This window comes from Tetrao urogallus, assembly GCF_951394365.1.
Source record: "Tetrao urogallus genome assembly, chromosome: Z".
Lineage (NCBI taxonomy): Eukaryota > Metazoa > Chordata > Aves > Galliformes > Phasianidae > Tetrao > Tetrao urogallus.
This window is the reverse complement of record NC_136816.1, coordinates 61,510,923-61,535,306: the sequence shown is the minus strand read 5'-3', so window position 1 is coordinate 61,535,306 and position 24,384 is coordinate 61,510,923. Positions and strand designations below refer to the sequence as shown.

At 41.4% G+C, this 24,384-nt stretch overlaps 1 protein-coding gene across 1 annotated transcript; it reads right to left on the bottom strand.

Annotated features, from left to right (window-relative positions):
* Positions 1-13,748: 13,748 nt before the first annotated feature.
* On the bottom strand, positions 13,749-21,149 carry TMEM267 (transmembrane protein 267; the record flags this gene model as incomplete). The annotated part of the gene is made up of 2 exons (XM_079548455.1): positions 13,749-14,084; positions 20,826-21,149. The coding sequence occupies 2 exons, from the start codon at positions 21,147-21,149 to the stop codon at positions 13,749-13,751; spliced, it is 660 nt and encodes a 219-aa protein (XP_079404581.1).
* Positions 21,150-24,384: the final 3,235 nt, after the last annotated feature.

Here is a 24,384-nt window from a genome sequence, read left to right as displayed (position 1 = left end):
AGCTTTAAAAGGCAGGTGCAGGTTCACAGAATCTTAGAATCATGTAATTGCTTGCATTGGAAAGATCCCAGAGATAACCTGGTTCCAGTGCTTGCTCTGGGCAGGGCTACCACCTGTCTGCTCAGGCTGCCCAGGGCCCCATCCAGCCTGACCTTAAATATAGCCAGGGATGGGATATCCACAGCTTCTCTGGGCAGCAGTGCCAGTGCCTCACTGCCCTTTCAGTGAAAAATTTCCCTGACATCTAACCCAAATCTACCTTTTTTAGTTTAAAGCCATTTCACTGTGTCCTGTCACCTGCAATGAGTTCTCTCCAGAGCCTTTTCCCGGTTGAACAAGCCCAGCTGCAGTATCCTCAATAAAGCTTTCCTCTGCAGTCACATCGCACAACTTTAGCTCGTGTTTTACAACTTTATGTGCCACTTTATGTGCCAGTAATTTACAATATGAAACCTAGTAGAAAAAAGGCAAAAGGTAAGCTGAAGAAACAACTCCATTTTATGACATCGGGAAATTCAAAATAATAATAATAAAGCCAGAAAACAATAGCAAATATTTTGCTATGATTCCACTTACACAGACAACCATCCAGCACACAAATAAGTACCAGGTTAGACCTGGTAGAAAATCTTTTCCCAGAATTGCACTGACATAGTTGACAGTGGCATTAGCTGCAATTATAGCTAAAGTAAAGTGGAGGGGTTTATTGACATATTGGCCTGGATTGAATTCAAAGCTGAAATGAAAGTGCTAACCTGGAGGCAGAAGGCAGTCATTCTTCTGCCTTGAGAAATAAAGCTAATTCTTGGTTTGGTCACTTCTTAGGTTCTAACTTGTACTTGTGAGCGAAGCGTAATGTCTTTCACCTTTCTCCAGTCACTCAAGCAATCTGCCCTTTCTAGCCCACTCTTTGCCCCCTCAGCCTCCATCACAGTAGTGATGGTGTGGCACAGGAAGCAGCACCTCGTGCCTTGCCCCACCAACACAGCCCAACTCCAAATCCCAAGCCCTCTGCAACACTGGAGGGAAAACCAGGACTCAGCAGCGTTCAGTCTGCTGCTGAACTCTCAGCAGAGGGGCTGAGATCTGATGAAGAGTAAAGCCAGTAACTCAGTTTGTGAAATTGGGATAAATCATGTTAAAACAACTTTGGACTGCAGCTATGTTCAGTAAGATGTAATTCAAACCTTTGTTTTTGGCTTACTGATAGATCCTGTGGGCTTCTCTCTAACTTTAGAACATTTTTTTGATTCTGTGTTCCTCAAACCTGCACACAGTGCTCAAGGCGAGGCCAGACCAACGCAGTGCAGACTGGGACAACCCCTTTCCTCACCTAGCAGCCATATATCTTGCTCCAGGTAAATGTCCCTGATGGTAATGCTGCCCTGGCCCTGGTCCTCCTTTCTGTGCAGAGCTGAGGTATCCCAGCCTCTGCTGTGGGCTGGCACTTGGGGCTCTGGCACTATTAGGCATTATATCTGGAAGTGTCTCTACTGAACTTTGCTTTGTTTTTGTAATTTTCATCCTAGGTCCAGGTCAGTGCCGGGCACCTGCCTGTGGAAAAGACTGTGATCCCCCTCCCTCCTGACCAAGCCCCCTGCCTGTCAGTGTGGCTGCTGAAGTCATTGCTGACCATGAACAGTTGAACCCTGATCTCTTTCAGCCACTGTTTGTTCTGGGAAATTAAATTTTCCCTTGTACATCATCAAAACCTAATGAGTTCAACAAGGCCAAGTACAGGGTGCTGCAATTGGGTCAAGGCAATCCCAGATATTTATACAAACTGATCTCCTTGAGAGCAGCCCTGAGGAGGACTTGGGAGTCCTGGTGGATGAGAAGCTGGACATAAGCAGTGTGCGCTCGGAGCCCAGAAGGCCAACTGTGTTCTGGGCTGCATTAAAAAAAAAAAGGGTGGCCAGCAGGGAGAGGGAGGTGATTGGCCCCCTCTACTCAGCTCTTGTGAGGCCCCATCTGCAGTACTGCGTCCAGGCCTGGGGCCCCCAGTACAAGAAAGACAAGGAGGTCTTGGAACAAGTCCAGAGGAGGGCCATTAAGATGATCAGAGGGATGGAGCACCTCTCCTGCAAGGAAAGGTTGAGGGAACTGGGCTTGTTTAGCTTGGAGAAGAAAAGGCTCCAGGGTGCCTTTTCCTCATTGTGGCCTTCCAGTACTTGAAGGGAGTGTATAAACAGGATGGGGAAGGACTGTTTACATGGGTGGATTGTGATAGGACAAGGGGGATTGGTCTTAAACTGAGTCAGGGAAAGTTTAGTTTATATATGAGGAGGAAGTTTTTCACAGAGGGTGGTGATGCACTGGAACAGGTTGCCCAAGGAGATTGTGGATGCCCCATCCCTGGAGGCATTCAAGGCCAGGCTGGATGTGGCTCTGGGCAGCCTGGTCTGGTGATTGGTGACCCTGCACATAACAGGGAATTGATCTTTGTGGTCCTTTTCAACCCAGGCCATTCTATGATTCTGTGATCATCGTGCTCTGTGTTACCTCTCCAGCATACAGCTAGCACTGGGACCTTCCTGCTGCCGTGGTGAACTCGTGCCCATGGTCACTAGCCCCCTTCTCTGAGGAGAGCTCATCCAAAACATATCCTCCCCACACCTTTCTGACTTTCCATTCCTTCTTTCTAAAAGGACACAAAAAAAATTCAGGATGAAACTCAACAATGTGTTATACAGGAATGCATGGGCAGAACTGTAGCAGGGTTTGTGTTGTGATATCAGCTGTCTGCTTCACTGGGAATAGAATCACAGAATCATAGCATCAAAGAATCACAGAATTGTTTGAGTTGGAAGGGAGCCTTAACGGTCATCTAGTCCAGCTGCAATGAACAGGGACACCTACAGCTAGATCGGGGTGATCAGAGCCCCATTCAGCCTGACCTTTAATGTTTCCAGGGACATGGCATCCACCATCTCTGGCAACCTGTTCCAATGCCTCATCACCCTTATTGTAATAAACTTCTTCCTTAAATCCAATCTAAATCTTCCTTCTTTTAGTTTGAAACCATTTCTCCTTGTCCTGTCACAGCACACCCTGCTACAGTGTCTGCTCCTTCCTTCTTACAGACCTTTAAATACTGACAGGCTGCTCTCAGGTCTTCTCTCAAGAGAATTGTCCTCTTCTCCATACTGAACAGCCTGTCCTCATAGGAGAACTACTTCATCCCTTGGATCATTTTTGTGGATCTGATAAATGTTTATAAATATCTAAAGGGAGGTAGGAGGCAAATAGATGAGGCCAGGCTCTTCTCAGCAGTGCATAGAGATAGGACAAGGAGTAATAACCTAAAACTTGAACATAGATAGGAAGTTCTGTACTGACATGCGGAAGAACTGCTTTACGGTAAGGGTGATGAAGCACTTGAGAAAGTTGCCCAGAGAGGTGGAGTCTCCTATAGAGATACTGAAGACCCAGTTGGACCTACCTCTGTGACATACTGTAGGGTACCTGCTTTAGCAGGAGCTTTGGACTCAGTATCTCCTGAGGTCTCTTCCACCCACTGAAATTCTGTGATTCTTACGTCACCCAGCTTCTACCAACAGTGGGGGTTGCCGTGACCCTGGAGCAAGACTTTGCTTTTGTTGAACGTCATGAGGGTCACCTGGGCCCACTGCTCAGCCTCTCTTTTACAAAGATGAATACTTCATCAAATGATGGAAGGCAGACAGACCAAAATTCTGGGCAGTGAAAAGATGTATGAGCTAGGTACTGAGCTAGGTACTGAGCTATCCTTGTCCACAACACCATGATCTGTGTGGGGCAATTTTTGGCAACTCATTCTGTAAGATCTGATAAAATTAAAGAATCATAGAATCATTAAGGTTGGAAAAGACCTATAAGATCATCTAGTCCAACTGTCAGCCCATCACCACCATGCCCACTAACCATGTCACTCAGTGCCTTGGACATCTCCAGGGACAGTGACTCCATCACCTCCCTGGGCAGCTTCTTCCATGAGTTCCATGAGTTTCACAAGTCCAAGGAGAATGGGAATTACCAAAATTTTTTGGGGAAAAAAAAGTCCTGTAGGCCTGTTTCTTAAACAAGACAATAAATAAATAATTTTGTAGAATCACAGAATGGCCTGCATTGAAAAAAACCACAATGATCATCGAGCTTCAACCCCCTGCTATGTGCAGGGTCGCCAACCACCAGACCAGGCTGCCCAGAGCCACATCCAGCCTGGCCTCGAATGCCTCCAAGGATGGGGCATCCACAACTGGATCAGTACTGACATGGGGCATCAGTACTGCAGATGGGGCCTCACAAGAGCTGAGTAGAGGGCGACAATCACCTCCCTCTCCCTGCTGGCCACCCCTTTTTTAATGCAGCCCAGAACACAGTTGGCCTTCCGGACTGCAAGCGCACACTGCTGGCTCATGTCCAGCTTCTCATCCACCAGGACCCCCAAGTCCTTCTCCACAGGGCTGCTCTCAAGGAGATCAGTTTGTATAAATACCTGGGATTGCCCCTACCCAAGTGCAGCACCCTGTACTTGGCTTACTGAACTTTATTAAGTTTTAATGGGCCCACTTCTTCAGCCTGTCCAGGTCCCTCTGGGTGGCTTCCCTTCCTTCCAATGTATTGATTGCACCACTCAGCTTGGTGTCATCTGCAAACCTGCTGAGGGTGCACTTGATGCCATTGTCTGTCACTGATGAAGATGTTGAAATGTTACTTGTTACCTACCAGATGTAGAACAGACTGTATAGTTGGTGAGATCACCTGGTAAGGGGCTGTGTTATTTGTAATTGTTACACAACAGCCCACACATGTGATTGGAATCTTCCTGCTCTACATAATAATGCACCTGCAGCTCTTATTCACTTATACCAGGAAGAGTTTTGTTTGCTGAGTTTGGTTTGATTTTTTCAAGATTTTTATTTATTTATATATATATATGTATGTAAAAAATTCCACTAAAAGGAATGCAATCAGCACATATTCCTTGTTTGTGCTCCATCCAGTCCTCCCTCAGACACGCTGCTGCAAGTTGCATGCTGGGGATGGGCACCCTAACACGTTCCCCAGGTGGATATGCAGCTGACTGCTCTCCAGAGGACATCTCTCACCCCCACTGTCATCACCTCTGTCACTGCCTGCCCTCACACTGTCCAGCGGTTCCTGTCCACTGGGTACCTGGATGGGACAACACTATCACACATTTGTATTTACCAATGTGGGGCAGCAAGGACATTTACTTTGGCAAGTGAATTTATTACCTTAGTTCCTGGCATTACCTGTTTCCTGGCTCTGGAAAACTGTTTGCAATAGCAGCTCTCTTTTTGTAGCTCTTAAGCCCTGGACTGTTTCATCATTTTGGGCCAGCTAGCAGGAAGTGAGTGATTGACCATTTAACCATGCAATTCCCTGCCTGGAAACACTGAGTTTGAAATGAGCTCCTCTCTAGAACCATGTTTTTTCTTAGAAAACTGCATTTCATCCCAGCTTTCCCCATCTAGCTCTACTTCTTCCACTTTGAAGATTTTATCTTTGAGCACACTTACCTGGCCCATTTTCTCTCTCTCTTTTTTTTTTTAAGCAATACTACACCTTTTAATGTATGTTTCAATTGTTATTTATTTATTTATTTATTTATTTCTCTGAAGATTAAGTAAGCACCTAGTGAGATTACTAACGCATGTAAAGCATTGGAAGATCAGGGTAGCTGAGCTAAGTGCAGATGACTCATGGAAACAGGAATCGAGAGAGAAAAGAGCACGTGTCGGGAAGAAGTTTTACTCTCAGTTTTACTGTGATAAATTAAGAAGGTATGCAACTTCTGATAGCATTAAAATGTTCTTAATGCACATCCCAGGACACTTCTGTTCAGCTGTTTGTATTTGGAGAGCAAGCAGTACCTAACAGAGGAGGTCTGACTAACACCGTGAGCCACTGTCACACACGCCCTCAAAAGAAGTGGCTGTCAGGCAGCAGACAGATTGGTAATGCATTTTCTCCTGTATACAAACATGGAAAATTTTATTGGAAACTGTTCTCATTACACAGGGAAAATCTCTATTTGTTGCTTTTCCAAATGTAATTACGTCAGTGCGCCAGATCAGCTAGAACCTGAACTGAAAGCTCAAGCTTTCATCTTCATCAATAAGGTCACTTCTGCCAGGGAAACTGGCATGCTGTCCTTGCACGAGTAAACTCCTTTCGTGCCAGAGAAACAGCACTCCCTACCTCAATCAGTGCTGCTCCTTCTGAGATGTGTCCCCGCACCGCATGGTGCAGCAGCAGCAGCAGCAAGAGGTCACTAGCAGGACACTCTGCTATCATCGCCTCACTCACCTTCACCTATGCACTTGAAACCTTTCATCCTTCATGGGAGCACTGTGTGTACACTATCTGGCAATGCAAACACTCTCTAAAGGGCAGTCCTCAGCAAGCCAGAGAGGTAGAACAGACGGGTATAAGAAAAGTACACAAGGTGACTCTGTCCTTGATATTTTGGATTTTTTTTTATATATCCTGTTCCATCATGTCACTGTCTTCCATGGGAGATGCACCTATGGTCTTCTGCATAGTCACTTTGGGCAGATTCTCATTGAATACTCAGTAGGTGCTGAGTTTGAGGCATTTTCTACCTTCAACAAAATACCTTTTGTACACAACTGATAGCACGTTTGTAAACAGCTGCTGAAGACAAAAAAACATTGTTCAACTTTTTTTGCAGCCATTTGTTCATTGGAAGGAGAGGGAATGCCAGTTTTCTTGATGACTACAAAGACACTGCATTTTTTTGCCAACCCAGACATCAGGGAACCAAAGAAATGTGCCAACATTAATCTTCTTGAAATAAAGCAGTGAGAGTGTCATTTCCTTTAAACTGAGTCACAGTCAGACTGGTTTTCTTATCTGAGATGAAATCACAGGGATATCATGCCTCATAGGGAATCTTCTCCTTTTTTCCAGAGGACAGAATTTTCTGTATAGCAGATGACAGTTTTTGCACTCAGGAAGTGCTGAAGTACATAACCCCACACCACATACCAAAGCCAGGGTTCCCCTTTGTTAATGCTGCCCGCTCCTTCTGTGCACTGCGTGCGCAGGGACAGCAGCTGCACATCCTGCATACATCTTGAGAATAGGCAGAGTGAGTCTGCTGAAGTAAAGGACAGAGTGACCCCGACCTTCATGGATGTTATAAATAACTGACGGCCTTGTTATGTCAGCTGCCTTGGTCTTCTTTCTTTCGCAATGCTCCTCTATCAGAACTCTCAGCCACTAACCTTTTGGGTTCTCTTTGAGATTTGTTGTGAAGGAACAGAGAGGAGATCTAAGAAACCACCCTGTGAAACATACCTGTTCAGGAATCTCTGCTGAATGCTTTGCAGTTCCTAGGGGGAAAAATGACTAAAACTGAAATAAGATCACAACCTTGGCAGCATGAGGAATGCCCCAGGTACACTGACAACATTTATTGGGCAAAGAAACAGTGTCTGTGATGTAAATAGCAGCAGAGCGTATAGTCTGACTTACAGAAGCAGGCTGCTTATGCAGATCTACTGCTACAGATGTTTTCTGCCAGTTGGTTTTGGTTAAACATATCTATTTTTGCAAACAAATAGATTTAAAACTTTTGTTGACAGGAATATAGCATCATTTATTTTAATTAGTTCTCAATATTCTGAACATTTCCTTAAAATTGGATTAAACGTTTTGCTAAGTAGTAGTATAACATACAAATGCAAGCACTGCTTATCTTTAATGTTACAAGGTATAAGCAAAATAAAGCAATTCTACAGTGCAACATTCCAATTTACAACTCAGTGTAGATAACACGGAATTTGAGGAATTATAAGATCCAAAGGTACAATTTCAATATTTTGAGGAAAATCTTACTCCTGTTTTCTTCTTTTTTCTTTTTTTTCTTTTTGTAATAAATACTACTCTCACAGTACTTCCTTTGTTCCAGCACAAGGTCTGCCTGCAGCAGAAAACAAAACTCAACCTGTGGGCTTGAATTACTGCTGATCAAAGCCTGTGTTATGACACAGTCTCACATATACTCACAGTACCAGATTTCTTCCGCTGTGGCTAAATTTATGTAACTGACATAATTTAGATCAGTTGAACTAGTTAACATGAAATGTACTCTTCAAATGTATTTCATCACCTACTTCAATTTTGATAGCAGCTGATGTAGCACATCCACGTATACATTCAAAATTAACAGCATGCTAACATTTTGGAATGCTGTGTCCAGATGCGGAGTCTTCAGTACAGTAGGAGAGACATGGACCTGTTGGAGTGTGTCCAGAGGAGGGCAACAGAAATGATCTGAGGGATGGAAGACTCTCCCTTACGAGGACAGGCTGAGAGAGCTGTGGCTGTTCAGCCTGGAGAAGAGAAGGATGCAAGGTGACCTGAGAGTGGCCTTTCAGAATCTAAAGAGCGGGGCAGAAGAAGGAAGGGGAAAGCAGGGTCTGTTGTGATAGGATGAGCAAACTAAAAGAGGGATGGCTTAAATTGGATGTAAGAAAGAGGTTTACTTCAATAAGGGTGGTGAGATGCTGGAACAGGTTGCCCAGGGAGATGGTAGACACCCTGTCCCTGGTGACATTCAAGATCAGGCTAGACAGGGCTCTGAGCACCCCGATCTAGCTGTAGATGTCCCTGTTCATTGCAGTTGGACTAGATGACCGTTAAAGCTCCCTTTCAACTCAAACAATTCTGTGATTGTTATTTCCTTCAGATTGAATTTTAGCCCCTTTCCCTCCATGTCTCTTTCTCGGACTTTATTTCCATCTGCATTTTCCATTTTCCATCCTCAAATAAATAAATAAATAAATAAATAAATGTTTTGATTTAATTTGAACATTCCTTGGAGCATGGCATCTATGATGAAGAATTCACTTATCAGTAACTGATTGAAGGTACATGGTCATTAATACAACATACTTTACTGCAGAAAAACTGTATCAGCAGTTCTGTGTAAATAAAGATTAGATTTTCAACCAGAATGTAGCCTGATAAGAAACATGTTCATTTTGTCTGAGAAGGCCACCAGGAAATTAAGAGCCATCTTGTTTCTGGGGCACTGGGGAGAAGAAACATTCAAACATTTTAAACTTGGCATTGGTTCGTACCTACTTTTTGTGATAGATACTCAGTAGAGCAGGAAAAGAAATCAGCACCACCGCTTTATTAAACTTTAAAAGTACAACTTCCTAACATGTGGAAATAGTTCAGATTAGTGCAACAAATGAACAATAATTTAGTGATATGTAATGCATATCGCAAATGAAATTACTACCTTGAGTTTGGTAAGAACTTTTTGGTATAATTCACATAATTTTTGTACTTCATTTATACTGTATGCGGTCAAAAAGAAATTCATTAGGATGCATTCTTAGAGCTGATTTGTTTTTGCCATAGTTTTGCTACATTTGGTGGTTATTGGTGTTGAGCTGAGAAATCAGTACAGCTGAAATGCAAAATACGTAAAAAAACGCAGAAATTCATTTGTAGTAAGGAGGTGCCCTAGGGACTGAAACAAATATTTAATTTCTCTTTCCTGCTCAAATCTGGCTGCCCACAAACTACAAGTCAGCTCACCTTAACAAGCTGTCCATGGCCTGAGATAAAGGCAGGAGACTGACTTGTCTGTTTAGAGCAGAGGGAAAGAGGTCACACGTGACAAGTGCTCTGTACTGTCCTGAACTCATTTCTCTATGTGGCACTCATGTATTGCTGCAGTTGAAATGGTGTAAGAGCACGATTAGAAAAACTGTTTTGGAATGCAGCTGAAAATAATTGTTAAAAAATCTGCTAGAAATTCAGAAAAGCAAAACATGCACTTTTAAATCACTTAAGATCTACATGTCATCAGCTCTTTCAGCATAGCAAGAATGATAAATCATTTCAAGTGAGAATCAAGCATCTCACAGTACAGCCATCAGTCAGTATAGCTGTAATTTAGAAATGAGAAAGTGTAATTCTCTACTTTATGCCTATATACATTTCACTTTGCAGCAAACATGGATAAACCACAAATAAGACCAGGAATCAGGAACACGTATGTTTGTTCTACAGCATTGAAATGATCACTTCTGGCAGAAAAGATACTCATTACTTGTGTTTCACAGCCTGAAGTTTAAAATGGAAAATGGAGTTCAGAAGTAAATGAGCATGCAGCACTCCTCCTCCACTAAATCACCACACCTTTGGATAAAGGACAGATATTCAGTTCCTGCTTTGAGAGCTGTAATGCCAGACACTGCTGACACTGTTTCTGGGAAACTTTCACACACTAAGCAGTACAGAGATCCACAGTGACAATAATCCCTTAAAGGTTGTCCTGCTTTTGCATTCTTCCTTCCAAGAAACAAACAAACAACAAACAAACAAAAAGCCCACCATCTTTATTAATTGCAGAACAGAGGCTAATCAGGTCTACTGTACAGTCACACAAATTTCTGTAAGCATAGATTTCCAGCTTGAGAAAAACAAACAGGGCAGCAACTGCTCTTCTTGAAGGAAGGCACATTTTAAAATGGTGTAACACTTTCCATACAAAGCTGAGTGCGCTCCAGAGAGCCTTTAGAACTCTGTAGTCTTACAAGGTCTCTGGTAGCTAGCCATCAGTTCTTTCTTCTCTTTTTTTTTTTTCTTTAATTTTTAGTACTTTGTCCTAATATAAACCCAGTGTAAGTTAAGTAATGCTAAACATAAACGCATCACCTGATCATTGTACCCTTTGGTAAGTTCAGCACATGCCAGCCCACCTGAGCTCTTCCATAAGAATATTCCCTTACACCACCTGTTGATCACTAACCTAATTATAATAATTAAGACCCATCTCCTTAGTGGGCAATGAAGTTCAGTGAAAACCAAACTAAACCCACTTTTAATAGACATTTCTGGAATCATAGAATGACAGACTAGTTTGGGTTGGAAGGGACCTTAAAGCCCTTTTCAAACTCCTGCCATGAGCAGGGCTGCCCCCCACCAGCTCAGGATTCCCTAGGGCCCCAGGCACCCCGACCTCGAGCACCTCCAGGGATGGGGCACCCACAGCTCTCTGGGCAGCTGAGCCAGCACCACAACGCCCATGTAGCAGAAGATCTCTTCCTTGTTTCTAGTCTAAATTTACCTTCTTTCAGCTAAAAGCCCTTACTCCTTGTTCTATCATTACACTCGCTGGCAAGTCTCTCCCCAACTTTTCTGTACTCCCTTTCAGTACTGAAGGCCTCAATGAGGACAGCAGTTCCCCGAAGGGGCACAGAGGGCATGGTGTGGCAGTTCACGCAGGAAGTGTGGCCACAGCCCAGCAGGCAGCCCGCTCCCTGTCTCATCTGCGAGCAGCAGGGAGCTGCGCTCCGTTGAAACAAACGTGGTGACCACCTGCCACAGTGGTTGAGCTCAGGCAGAAGCACAGGCTGGAGGGCCACAGCTTCTCTGGGCTGACGCGTGGACCCAGACAGAGCTCCAAGGAAAGACAGAGCTGCACAGACTTCCAGCTGTGGCAAACTCCAGAATCCAGAGTCCTTCTAGAGCCTGAGGGAAGGAAATGTCACGGCTGCAAGTGTGCCCAGCTCGATGAACTTTCTGAGCTTTCAGGTTGTGTGAGGAAATCACCAGGCAGCATAGTTTCTGTGAATCAGAGACAGACTGATGTGTGGTGTTGTTCAGTGACACAGACAACCCTGTCTTAAGTCCCTGCAAGAGGAAGGTAAGCTGGCTTCCAACTTTAAGGAGACAAACATGCATGAGAAAGGAAACTGGAACCTCCTGTCTGCTGGGAGCAGGAGTCATTGTCTCCCTCTTGTCCCCCCGGTGTCCCTTATGCAACAAAGCTCTGGGGATGGAAAGATGAGAGGTGATGGTTCAGAACTGGAAAAGGACAATCCTGTAAAGTTGGTGCAATCAAATACCCAAGTCAAAACCAGTGACACCAAAGAACAGACCTCCTTCTGGCCTTCCAGTACTTAAAGGGATCCTATAGACAGGAGGTAAATTGACTTTTAACACAGGCAGATAGTGATAACCAAGGGGGAATGGTTTTAACTAAAATAAGGTATATTTAGATCAGATGTTAGGGCAAAACTCTTTACTCAGCGGGTGGTGAAGCACTGGCATGGGCTGCACAGAGAAGCCCCAACCCTGCGGAGGCATGGAAGGCCAAGGTGGATGGGGGGCTGGGCAGCTTGATCTGGTGGGTGGCAACCCTCCCCACAGCAGGGACTGGAACTGCATGATCTTTGAGGTCCCTTCTAATCCAAGCCATTCTATACTTCTATGATTGAGGCCTCCAAGAGCCCTGTCTTCTCCAAGCTAAACAAGCACAGCTCCCTCAGCCTTTCTTCATAGGAAGTGTTTAGCCCCCTGATCATCTCTGTGACCTCGCCCAGGACCTGCTCCAACAGCTCCAAATCTCTCTTCTGGATGCCCCAGACTACATGAAGTACTCCAGGTGAGGCCTCTCCAGAGCAGAGCTGGGGGGGGGGGGGAGGGAATCACCTTCCTGTCCCTGCTGTCCACCCCTCTTTTGAAGCAGCCCAGAGTCTGACTGCTGGCCATCTGGGTAGCAAGGACACACTGCTGATTCATGTTCAGCTTTTCATCCACCAGGGCTCCCAGTTCCTTCCAAACAACCTTCTACTTTGAGACATTTTCTGAAAAATTCTGTTAGAAAAACACTTTTACTTGGAATAGCTCACAGTGTCAACTTATGACCCTGCTGCATAACCACAGCTACTGTTACCAATCTGCAACATACTCATATTTTTCTTTAAGAAACTTATTTATGAGGAAAGTTCTATTTTGCTGTAACAATAATGCATTTTACTTTGCAGTAAGGTTGATACTGCACCTAAGGGAAAATGCAGTATATTAGTAAAGCAGTAAAGTCTTTAGTCAAAATTTGAAGCGATTTTTATTTTCTTGCAACTTCCAGAATTTTCCTTAAAGCTTACGTTTTACTATAATAAGCAAATTTCCCCTACATACGCCTTAAATATTTACTTAAATTCCCTACCTCCAATTTAAGTATTCATAATTAATATATTTTAAATTAAGCACTTCAGTTGACACATATAATAATGTAACCACTGTCCTCTCCCTTTCTAATTATTAGCAGCCAGTAACTGTCTGCAAACTGGGTCAAGTAACAACAGTGGAACAGAATTTATTATAAACATTGTATTATAATAGTGTTCAAATTGATGTAGACCCACAGCTTCATGTTCTGAAATACAAATAGCATTTCTTTTAAAACTGCTGAATACCAGAGCCCAGCAGGAAAACAAATAACTTACTTCAAAAGCCTAATGGTGTTTTTCAGAAGTGTGATAAACTACCAAATTCAAGTACTTAGCATCTATATATAACTTTTCATTTTTAAAGTACAATACAAATGCTACCTAGATGAAAAGTAGGCAAACTCCAAATCCAGAATGTATGGTGATCAAATGAATGGCATCAGCAAAATAGAATGTAATTACTACAGTGATATTAAGTACTTCATTAATCAGTACTTCATTAGAAGCTAGCTATATATGGATAGTAATGGAAGACCAGATAATTTACAAGGGGAATGTACAGATACGAAATGTTAATGCCACCTATGGAACAAGTTACTGTGATCACAAGGAACTGACATAGGAGCTCTACTGGCTTCAAATGCCTGACTTGGAACTTGCAGGAAACATAAGGAAACCATTCCAGTGACAAGCATGGCCTGTTTCAAGTGTGTTACAGAAGACTAAGATACATCATCCTTATACATCAATGTGGATTCCATGTTTTATAGACATTAATTCTCTAGTTCCCGTTAAATACATAATAAATGAGCATAGATGAGGTAAAGATGCTGTAATTGCCACATAGAGCCAGTATGGCAAAGGAGGAGTTTTTCCAAATGGGCAGATCCAGAGGCCGTGACGAATCCCATCACGGATGTGATGAGAAGTCCAGGATATAAACAACATCCAAGGAAGAAAGCACCATGAGTCCTTAAGCCTAAAAAGGTGCATAATAAGCTTTAATGTCAAAGCCACAACAGGAATCACAGTAGAACAATGAAGGAATGGTCTCCGGGGAAGACTCAGAGCAGCCTGCAGAAAAGAAGAATGTAATTGCAATGGCTACAGTCATGACAAGAAAGATTTCACGTGCGTTTACATGTGTAATGCCATATGGCTAAGTGGAAGTGCAAAGAAAAACGTATCATTCCTTTCCACTGTGGTTGATCAAAATCAACAACATGAACAGTCAAGCAAGCAGCAGGGCTGAAGGTGCTGGGCCAAGCTTTTCTCTGTTGTCTGGATCACACATCCTGCTAAGCAATATACTAATGGAAACAGGAAGGGAGAGGTATAAAATATGCTATTTGTCATTTAGTCACAGGGCATACTGGAACCTATATAGTAGGCTGCACTGTACTGATTATATATACTTAAGATAATAAAAAGGAAGACAACCATACAATGTGCTTGAAATATTTAATGTGATCTATTGGTATTTATTTTCAAAAACACATCCTGTATTACATTTAATTTACTACCTGTAAAGTTCTAGTTTGACTATATCTAATAGAGACACAGTTTCCAATATAATAAAAAATACTGAAGTTATATGTATTTCATTTGCCTTGACGTAGCATTCTTCATAAGCAGAGAAATGGAACAATCAGAATCTATTATGTGAATCATTTCTGATTTTAATTAACAGTTTGTTTAATGTTAATTCAGGAGAAAGCCTGATTTGGGGTTTTAATTAAGATGATGTCCAGCTAGTGAGATAACACACTACTGAAGATATCAGATTTAAGAAATGATAGTTATCAATTAAAAACGTATCCGAGAAAACACTATGGATGTACTTATTAGCAACAGTTATAATCACTTCCACAAACTCAAAGGACACAAAAAAATTCTGTATTTCAGAAACGAGTAAGTTGATTCATTGTGCAAGTACAAGGGAAATGATAACATTTTACTGAAAGACTGATGACAGGACTAAAAACTTCACAAATACAAAGCAGAACAACAACAAAAAACATCTCAACCTTTTAATTATAAGGGTGTAGGCCCAAATTCTTTAAGTTGGTACAATGGGTATGTTTTCTACAGATTTATTTTTGTTTCATGCAAGCAGACCGCTAGGGGATTAAAGTGCAACAATCTTGTGATGGGGAAACTGTCATCTATCCTATAAAGACAGTCAGATTTTTGTTACTGACTAAAAACCCCTATTTTGTAATTGCAGTACAGTCTTTAGGCTCCCAAAATGCTGTAGCTGAAATTCTCAGAGAAGAACAGTCCGTTATCTCTTTCGTTCTTCTTCTCCTATGAAGAAAGGCTGAGGGAGCTGAGAGGGAGCTGAACTTATTGAGCTTGGAGAAGGCCCTGGGGTGACCTCACTGCAGCCCTCCAACACTTAAAGGGAGCTTCAAGGCAGGAGGAAGACTGACTTTTTCCATAGGCAGATAGTGAGAGGACAAGGCGAAACATTTTTTAACTGAAAGAGATTCAGGTTAGATGTGAAGAGGAAACTTTGCTCAGAAGGATGTGAGGCATAGGCTGCCCACAGAAGCTGTACATGTCCCAACTCTGGAGATGTTCAAAGACAAGTTGGATGGAGTCCTGGGCAGCCAGAGCTGGTAGGTGGCAGCCATGCCCATGGAAGGGGGCTGGAACTGGATTTTTTTTAAGGTCCATTCCAACCCAACCCATTCCCTTTTGTGATTCTATGATTTTACATTAATGCCCTTAACTTGCTAGGCCCAGGAGAGAGAGAAATGTTCTCTTTGGCAATATAAGCTACTATACTTTTTCTCCTACCGGTCAATTTAGTTGGCCAGATTGAGACAGTTGTTTGCCATGAGAGAGACTGGGCTGCAGTTGCAAATAGGATCTATTCATAACATAAATGACCTTTTTCATATATCTAACGTTCAGCTAGTTGCAAAATCTTCCTTGAAGTCCGGCTCCCCCAGTCCCTCTCACAACCACAGTGAGGTGAAGACAGGAGACTCAAAGCACATGTGGAACAACTCAACGAAACTCTACTTTAATGCTCATGAGGATAGCAATGAATTTATCTAACGACATGGGCTTCAGCACTCATATTCTGTGATTCTTCAGAAGCCCGAGGTCATTAGTATCGAGTCCATATTTGTAAATTCAATCTAAAATTGTGTGTGTGCAAAGCTTATTCTCCAGAAATGCTCCACTGCAGCCTGGACTGAGTCAGCAGTGGCTTAATAAACATCTGTTATGCATGTTTGCCAGTACAAAAGCCTGTGTGTCACTAGCTGCATCTTCTACACTTTCACAAGCTGGTAATTTTTAATTAGCAAGCTAGCAATTTCCACACATCTATTCTGCAACATGAGTATTTGAACTACAGGACTGGTGGAGACTTCTCATGCACGTCATGCCTGTACCACATTTAACCCATAATGTCACCCTAGTTTACCAGCAAAGCTGAACACGATGGCAGGTTCAGTAATTCTCAGACTTCTGTACCTTTGTGTGCGATTATAGAGTGAAAACTACCTGGAATATGCTGGAGTACAAATTCTAGGAAGTCTTTGTAGGCTTCACACTTATTACCAAAGACAATGTGGGCAAAAGGTCATACCAAATGTTACTTGGTACACAAGTATTTATCAGTGTATTGAGTATAAATCATATAAATCCACAGGTGATTGTCTACCCTAAGTACTCCAGAAAAAATGATGAAACAATAGCCAAACAGATCACCCAACAAGCAGTGTCAGCAGGAACAAGAGGAGGAAGCTGATGGTAGCAACTCACAGTAGATGCTAATACTGCCTTGTGCTGCTTACAAGAATCACTTAAAAAAAGTAACCAATCATCAGATTTAATTATGATGATTAAGAGCTTTAAAATAAATGGCGTATAACAACGTAAAAGATATTACTGTTATAAATCAGTAATAGTGGTGTGGTTACTTAACTAGATTTGTTAATTTATTAGTTCCTTGCTTATGTGTTGCTTAAGCAATAAATGCTGTAGTCTCATAAATCAGTTGCTCTCGATCCAGAAATATGAGGAGGGAGAGTGGGACTGGAACTAACACTCAAATAGTAAAAAGGCGTTCCATGAAATAATGAGCTGCACAGGCAACAGTCTGAATTACAACACAAAACAGAAAGTAGTATGATATTAAGCTGCAGAAGGAAAAATCACATATTAAAAATCAAGTTTAGCTGGTCAGGCAGAAAAGTTTATGAGGATGACATCAGATCACTAACTAAAAAGACTGCTGGATGTGTAAGAAGACTTCAAACTTGTAACAGATTTTTTATTTTTAAAAAGACAGAACTGCAAGTGATAGTAAAAAGAATTAATCTAGACTACCTGACTCAAATCTAAGCTGTTTTTGGAAAATTCTGTATATAGTTTGGGACAGGATCCTTTAAAGATAATTTAGGCAGACAATTTAGCAATTCAAAGGAGGCCAAATAAAAGGCAGAAGACTTAGAAAATCTGGGTGCATTAGCTTTGTTTTGTGAGTTGCTTAGTTAAGAAACCCGCTGCAAAGTGCAAATGTTTTTGAAGCTGTAAGATCAACGCTGTTACTGTAAGGAGACTTTAGACAGGGTATAGCTTATAGGTAAAGCATCCCTTATTAGCCCAATTAATCTATGCAGGAAGAGAGAGCTAAGTGTGCAAGTGATTATGACAAGGCCTTTGGTCATCTTGCTTTCTTACTTTCAGCTATGCAACTGTGGCTACTCAAGGGCTATCCTTCTGCCTGCAGTGCTTGTTTTTGTAATTTAAAAAAAAATTCAGAAAGAGCAAAGCAACCAGACATCTTTCCCAAAAAGGCCTTAAAAAAAAAAAAAAACAGCAAGATATAACCATCCAATGTTGGTAATTTAAGCTGAATAAAAAAGCTCTAATAAAAAAAAATCTAGCTGTTTGGAAATTTCTTCCTATATTTTTTCAATTAACTCATAAGATTTCACTAATTTACTCTGGGATACATAAATATTCTCCATCACAGTAAGTGTGAACAGATTTCCACTCGCCTCACTGAAGGCAGTAATAAAACAGGTTACCTCTCCATTCCATGATATGATTCTGTTTTCTAAACCATCACTGGTGGAGAGTGTCACCTAGTGGTCATTAGTAAAAAATATTAGTGCTAATCTCAACTACCAGAAAAAGCAGCATGAATATTTTAAAAAATATTTCTTAATAATTAGTCTAAAATCACACATTACTTGTGTTTATTGACTTTAAAATAAGAAATACACATGAGAATAATTCAAATGAACTTTCCTTTTTTCCTCTTTACATTTTTAAAATTTTGTGGTATTTCCAGATACAAAAAGCACAGAAAAGAGGAGAATCAGTGACTACCTAAGAAAGACCAACACCGTGCAGCAGTATATGCTGAGGGCCAACAATGCAGACAGCAGCTATGCAGAAAAGGGCCTGGGGTCCTTGTAGATGCTGCATTGAACACCAGCAAGCAGTTTGTCCTCATCGCAAAGAAAGCTCATGGTGTCTTGGGCTGCAGAAGGAGGAGCATTCCCAGCACATCAAGGGAGGTGATGCTTCCCCTCTCTTCAGTGCTGCTAAGGCCACCTCTGGAGTTACTGTATCCAGCTCTGGGCTCCCTGGTACAAGGGAAAGATGGAGCTACAGAGACTGTGAAAGGCCATAAGGGTAATAAAAGAAGAAACTCCCTCTGAGATGAGGAAAGGCTGAGAGAGCTGGGACTGTTCAGTCTGGAGAAGAAGAGGTTGATGGGAGGCAGATCTCAACAAGTTCTGCAACTATCTGAAAGAAGGACACAAGAAGGATGGAGCCAGTGTCTTTTCAGTGGTGTTCAGTGACAGGACAAGAGGCAACAGGCGCAAAATGGAACACAGGGAGGTTCCATCAGCATATCAGGAAGCACTTCTTTGATGTGGTGGTGACAGATCACTGGCACAAACTGCCCAGAGGCCATGCAGTCTCTTCCTTGGAGATCTTCAAAAGCCACCTGAACACTGTCTTGGGAACTTGATCTGGAATGGCCCTGATAGAGCAGGGAACCAGCTCAGAGATGGCCACACAGACCCAAGGGCAGCTTACCACCTCAGTCATTCTGGAATTCTGTGAAAACCCCTTCTTCGTCAAAGAGAAAGGGAAAACTGATCACATTAAAACATCTACCAAACTCACCAACAAGAAAAAGTCTTAAAACAAATACTGATACTGTATGCAAACAAAAAAAAAAAACAACACTGTTTTTCCAGTAGAAGTCTAATTTTTACATCCCAACTATAACCAACAGTGCTTCTTGCATACACGTGTCTTCTGCACATTAAAAAGAAGAAAAGGTAAACCATTTCAGACTTTTGTTCTCTAATTAAGGGATTAAAAAGAACAGCAGTCTTTCTTCCATCCCTTTCCTTCCTCTTCTGCCTCTACTTGCTGCGTGTTATTTCCTCTGTCATCCATAAGAATAATTAAATTCTACTCCAAGCTAAGAAGAAGAAAAAAAAGAAGGCGAGACAGTCAAACAACCTTTCCACTGGCTGACTGGAAAAGTGTTTAGACTCCTGTGCAAAGTAACATGTACCAATACCCATGCTAGAAACATCAGCTCAGGGTAAGGACTTGTGCTGCTGAGCACAATCAATTCCTTATAACAAGTAGCAGAGTGGCAAGGCTTCATCCACAGGGAATATGAGCCTGCTGTGGGCAAGCAGTGTCTGGCTGCGCTAGGAGATCCAGAGGGCAGTGCTGAAAGGTGTGGTCAGAGCAGGAGCTGCTGGAGATGTTGGGCTGTGCCAGCATTCAGAGAACATGCAGATCAGACTGATGTTTTCTCAAAAAGCTGGGAATACATGCCTGAAGCACATAAGATCAGGGAATAGAACAGGACACAAAACGCTGGAGAACAACTGGAAAATTTGGTAATGCACACCTGAGAATACTAATTCTGTTGAGAAACTGTGTCCTAAAAGGCAGTTCTCCAAATGAATGAAGGTCACACATACTCACTAGCAGGAATCAATTCATTTTTCTCCCTTTTATTAACAAGTTTGACACTTGCTTGATTCTCTTTTACAATCAACTATATTTAAGGCTAAACTCAGTGCACTGTTGGAGATGGGAAAAATGTTTAGAGATGACTAAAACCAAATACACCACTTCTCAGTGTGACTAGTTGAATGAAACAGAACATAGAATCATAGAATCATTTTTGGAAGGGACTTTTAAAGGTCATCTAGGCCAACTCCCCTGCAATGCACAGAGACATCCTCAACTAGACTGGTTTACTGAGAGCCGTGTCCTGCACGGCCTTGGATGTCTCCAGGGACAGGGCACTCTCCACCTCCTTAGGCAACCTGCTCCAGCATTTCATAACCCTCACTGAGTAACATTTTCAGAAGATTCAGAACAAGATGCACACTGAAAGCTCCTATTCCACAGCTGGTAAAGGACAGCTTAGCAGATGGACAACCTACTTTCCAGATTTCTACTTCTTACTGTAAAATGAAATGGAATAATCCACTTTACACACAGAGCATGTATGGCAGCACTTACCTGCTTAACTCAGATAACAAAACACCTATGTGACACCAATAGGATACTGTCTTAAAGAGGCTTTCAGAACTTCTTTTTTTCAGAGGCTTTTAAAGGGCAGAACTTGGCGTTTCTTTGTTCTAAAATCAGCATCAATTATATAAAAATAAAAATTCCCATATATCTTTTAAAAGATTACCAGACTGTATCATCACTGAAGGCTTTTTTGTTCAGGATGCAGTAGAACAGTAAAGTAAACAGCAATAAAGAAAATATGCATTCACCAAGCCACTCACTCACCTTCAACGACAGGGAGCCAGCAAGTAAGAAGTGGTCCACGTCAATGACAGAGGCAAGGAAGCCGGCCAGCGTAACTTCAGTGACGTCACTTTTCTTCCTGAGTCCAATCACTATGGCCCAGGACCACATGCCCAGTATGCCGTGCACTGCATTATCCGAGAAGGCTCGGAGCCAGTCATTCTGCTGAATGAAGGAAACCTGCAGAAGTCTGTCTGCTGCAAAGCAGAATACTCCCAAACCTAGACTAGAAATAACTGAAGCTGCGCTGAAAGTCTGGAGAAGAGCATGGGCCTTTTCAGTCTCAGATGCCATGGCAAAAAACATGTGACAGCATGCAAAATGTCACCAGGGTATACACTGTGCATTGTCCTATGTATCTTCAGTTCTGTAAATGTCAGAAAAAACACAGTATTAAAGAGAAAAAAAAAGCCAATAGCACAAAGCATTTGCCACCTCAGCTAAAATGAGCATAAGAAAACAAATTCCATGTTCATGTTCAACATTTCTAGAGAACCTTTGGTTTCTGTTAACTCAATCTATGTAACAGATCTAAATTAAAATGCTTGTCCTGTTCCACTCAGAACATGCAGCTTGGTAACAGAGGTAGCTCTAACTGCTTTCTGAAATCTTCAGTTTCACAAAATAATTTGAGTCATGTCTATGATATGACAATGAATATATTTCAAGATTCCTCCTGCTCTTACATTCAAAGTTACTCATCAAATTGAATACCTTCCATTATAGCAACAGAGAAGAAGATTCAGTTTTCAGGATTCCTAATACTGATGCTCAACAATCTCTAATCCCTCCATGCCACAGGTGTTAAAACTGACTTTCTGAACTAGTATCCTAAACCACTATTTTCATTTATATATTCTGTAAAGATACTTATTATCACCACAATGCCCTTTTCTGAGCTAGTTCTTCTTTGTCTTGGACACTGGCAATTAGAAAAAGCATTAAGAAAACCAGAATAACTAAAATAACTTAACAAAAAAAAAAACCAAACAAACAAACTAATAATAACTATCATAAGCACAAAGGCAGCACTATTCAATCAACCTGAGGTAACCCAAGTTGACCTCTTACAAAACAAAACTACATATGCTTTTCACAACAGCTGTTACTTCCAGGCATCAGCTACAATTTCCTGCATTAACTTTATATCAGTTCTTTAAATAGAAAAAATAAAAATAAAAAGCAAACTAATCCCAGTAATGTTATTTTTCAAAAGCTGACCATTCTAATGTGAAAACACAGGCACTGCTTGTAGTAATAATAATCATTCAAAAGTCCTTAAATAATATTTATGCTCTGTAATTCTTATGAAACTCTGTTTTGAATTGCACAAGGCGATTTCTCAAAAGTCCCTGACCTTAAATGACTTCTTGACGCCTCACAAGAAATTTAAGGGGATTCCAAGGTCCAAAAGACCCCTACCTGCAAAGACATGAGTACAAGATACCTGGATAATAAAAACAGAGTACTTATTTCTGTGAGAATATTAAAAAAAGCAAGCACTTGGAAAAAAAATTATCGTCCCATAAAACATACACTCTGTAGCTTTGCTGTGTTAAAAAAGCAGCAAAAGGAGACTTTAGAGCACAGCATCAATTCCAAACATTTATTATGCTCTTCTGTATTTCTGGGCAGCCCTGGAGACTGAGCACAGCTTCAAAGCACACATCCTAATAGGCTGCTATTTCTCAGAGACACATGGAATCTTGCTCATCTTATTGCTACACCAGGTGAATTTTTATTCTAAAAAGGCTTCTCCTGAAGGCATCAGACCTTTAAAAATGATTTTAAAAATGCATATTTCTAACAATGTTAAAATGCAGTGTTTTATGATTTTAAACACATTATCAGTCATAAGCCCCAGAAAATGTTAAACATTTTTTCTGGCTTATTTACATGCGTGTTTATTGTAGAATTATTCATAAGGCATGACTGACATTGATCTCCACAGAAAAAAAGCACACCAAGCCATTTATTTGGAAAAGGTTAAAAAAAGCAAAGGACATATGAATAATACATGGACTTTGCATAACATGTAAAAAAGCAGGTGGAGCTTAGAGCTTGTTAACCATGACTGTGCTGTGCCTCTTCTGAATAAACATGCAGACACAAAATATTTCCTCAAACACTGGAACTGCCATTTTTTGGAGAGGGATTTATAATATTCTGTACATTTCTGTATAAATTCCATTTGAAGAAACAAAGAGCAATACCTAAAAAAGTTCATTTTACATAGCCATCATGTCAAACTGGATTATCACTGTCACGAAACTTCTCTAGGAAACCAGTTTGGGAAGAACTGTTGCAGCAACATATCCATAAAGATCATGTCAGTATTGAGAACCAAACTCACCTGGGGCCTAGGAGAACACATTGTTGCAGTTGCTTATTTCAGTAGAATATGTGGTCTGTGCAGTCAGTAGGGATGAGTTGCTGTATCCAGCTGTGTCCAGTGCAGTTAAGACCACTTTCTTCCATGCCTAAGTAAAAGAAACCAGGCACTAAAAGCATCAATGCTGCACAAAGCATTGCAAACTCTATAATAGAACAACAGTCAAAAATACAAAACAAGCTTTCCCTTCAGATTACCCATAGCCAAGTATGTCTGTAGCAAAACTTTCGTAACAGTCTCTGCCACCTCTTACAAACGAAAACGACTGCTCCCCATGGAAAAAAAATCAAGCCACATCCTAGGTACAGAAGTATAAATATTCTGCAGGCCAGCAGCAAGATCTAACTGGAAAAAGCAAAATTCTGTTCAATCAAAATTATCTCCGAAATTATATATCTAATATTTAACTAGAAATCTCTTTTGCCTGAAGACAGAATGGTTTTTGGACTTCACAAAACATGGCAATAAAAATCTTATGTTCTGTAAATTTCAGAAAGCACAGTTATGGAGTGTACGCACTTCTTAAAGCAGAAAGTGGGAAATGGAGGTACATCACCAGAATACTTAGGAAGCTAACTTCCCAGCTGAAGGCTGGGGATGCTCAGCAGTTAGCATGCTGGAAGCAGGCTGCGTCTGCATAAAGCCCATGCACAGCTGTTACACAATGTTGTTCAGAGCTGTCACTTCTCACTCTCTTACAGGCGATAAAGCATTCATCATAACCTCTGCCTATTCAGCCAAAATGAGATACTGACTGTAAATTTAATTTCATTTAAGGAAATTACAAAAGAAAATAATAAATGCATTGCTATCACTGTAAGTTACCGACAGAAGTAGATATTCACACTAAAGCTGCAAAAGATGCATCTGGGGAAAAATCTGACTCAAAGATGCCTTTCAGCTCACGCTATAAAAGCAAAATAATCCAATGGCCAAAAGCAGCATTTGGAAATACTATCACCCTCCAAAATTTCTGCTCTGATTTAGCAAGACGTTGCTGGATACATGGATAGGTACGCACGACAGGAATGAATAGAACTCTACTGTTTCTTTTATACAAGAAGTCAGAAGGCCACTTTTAATACTACAGTCTGCCTGAAAACACGATTTGACGCTAATTTGTACGAAAAGCTTCACGACATATAATTA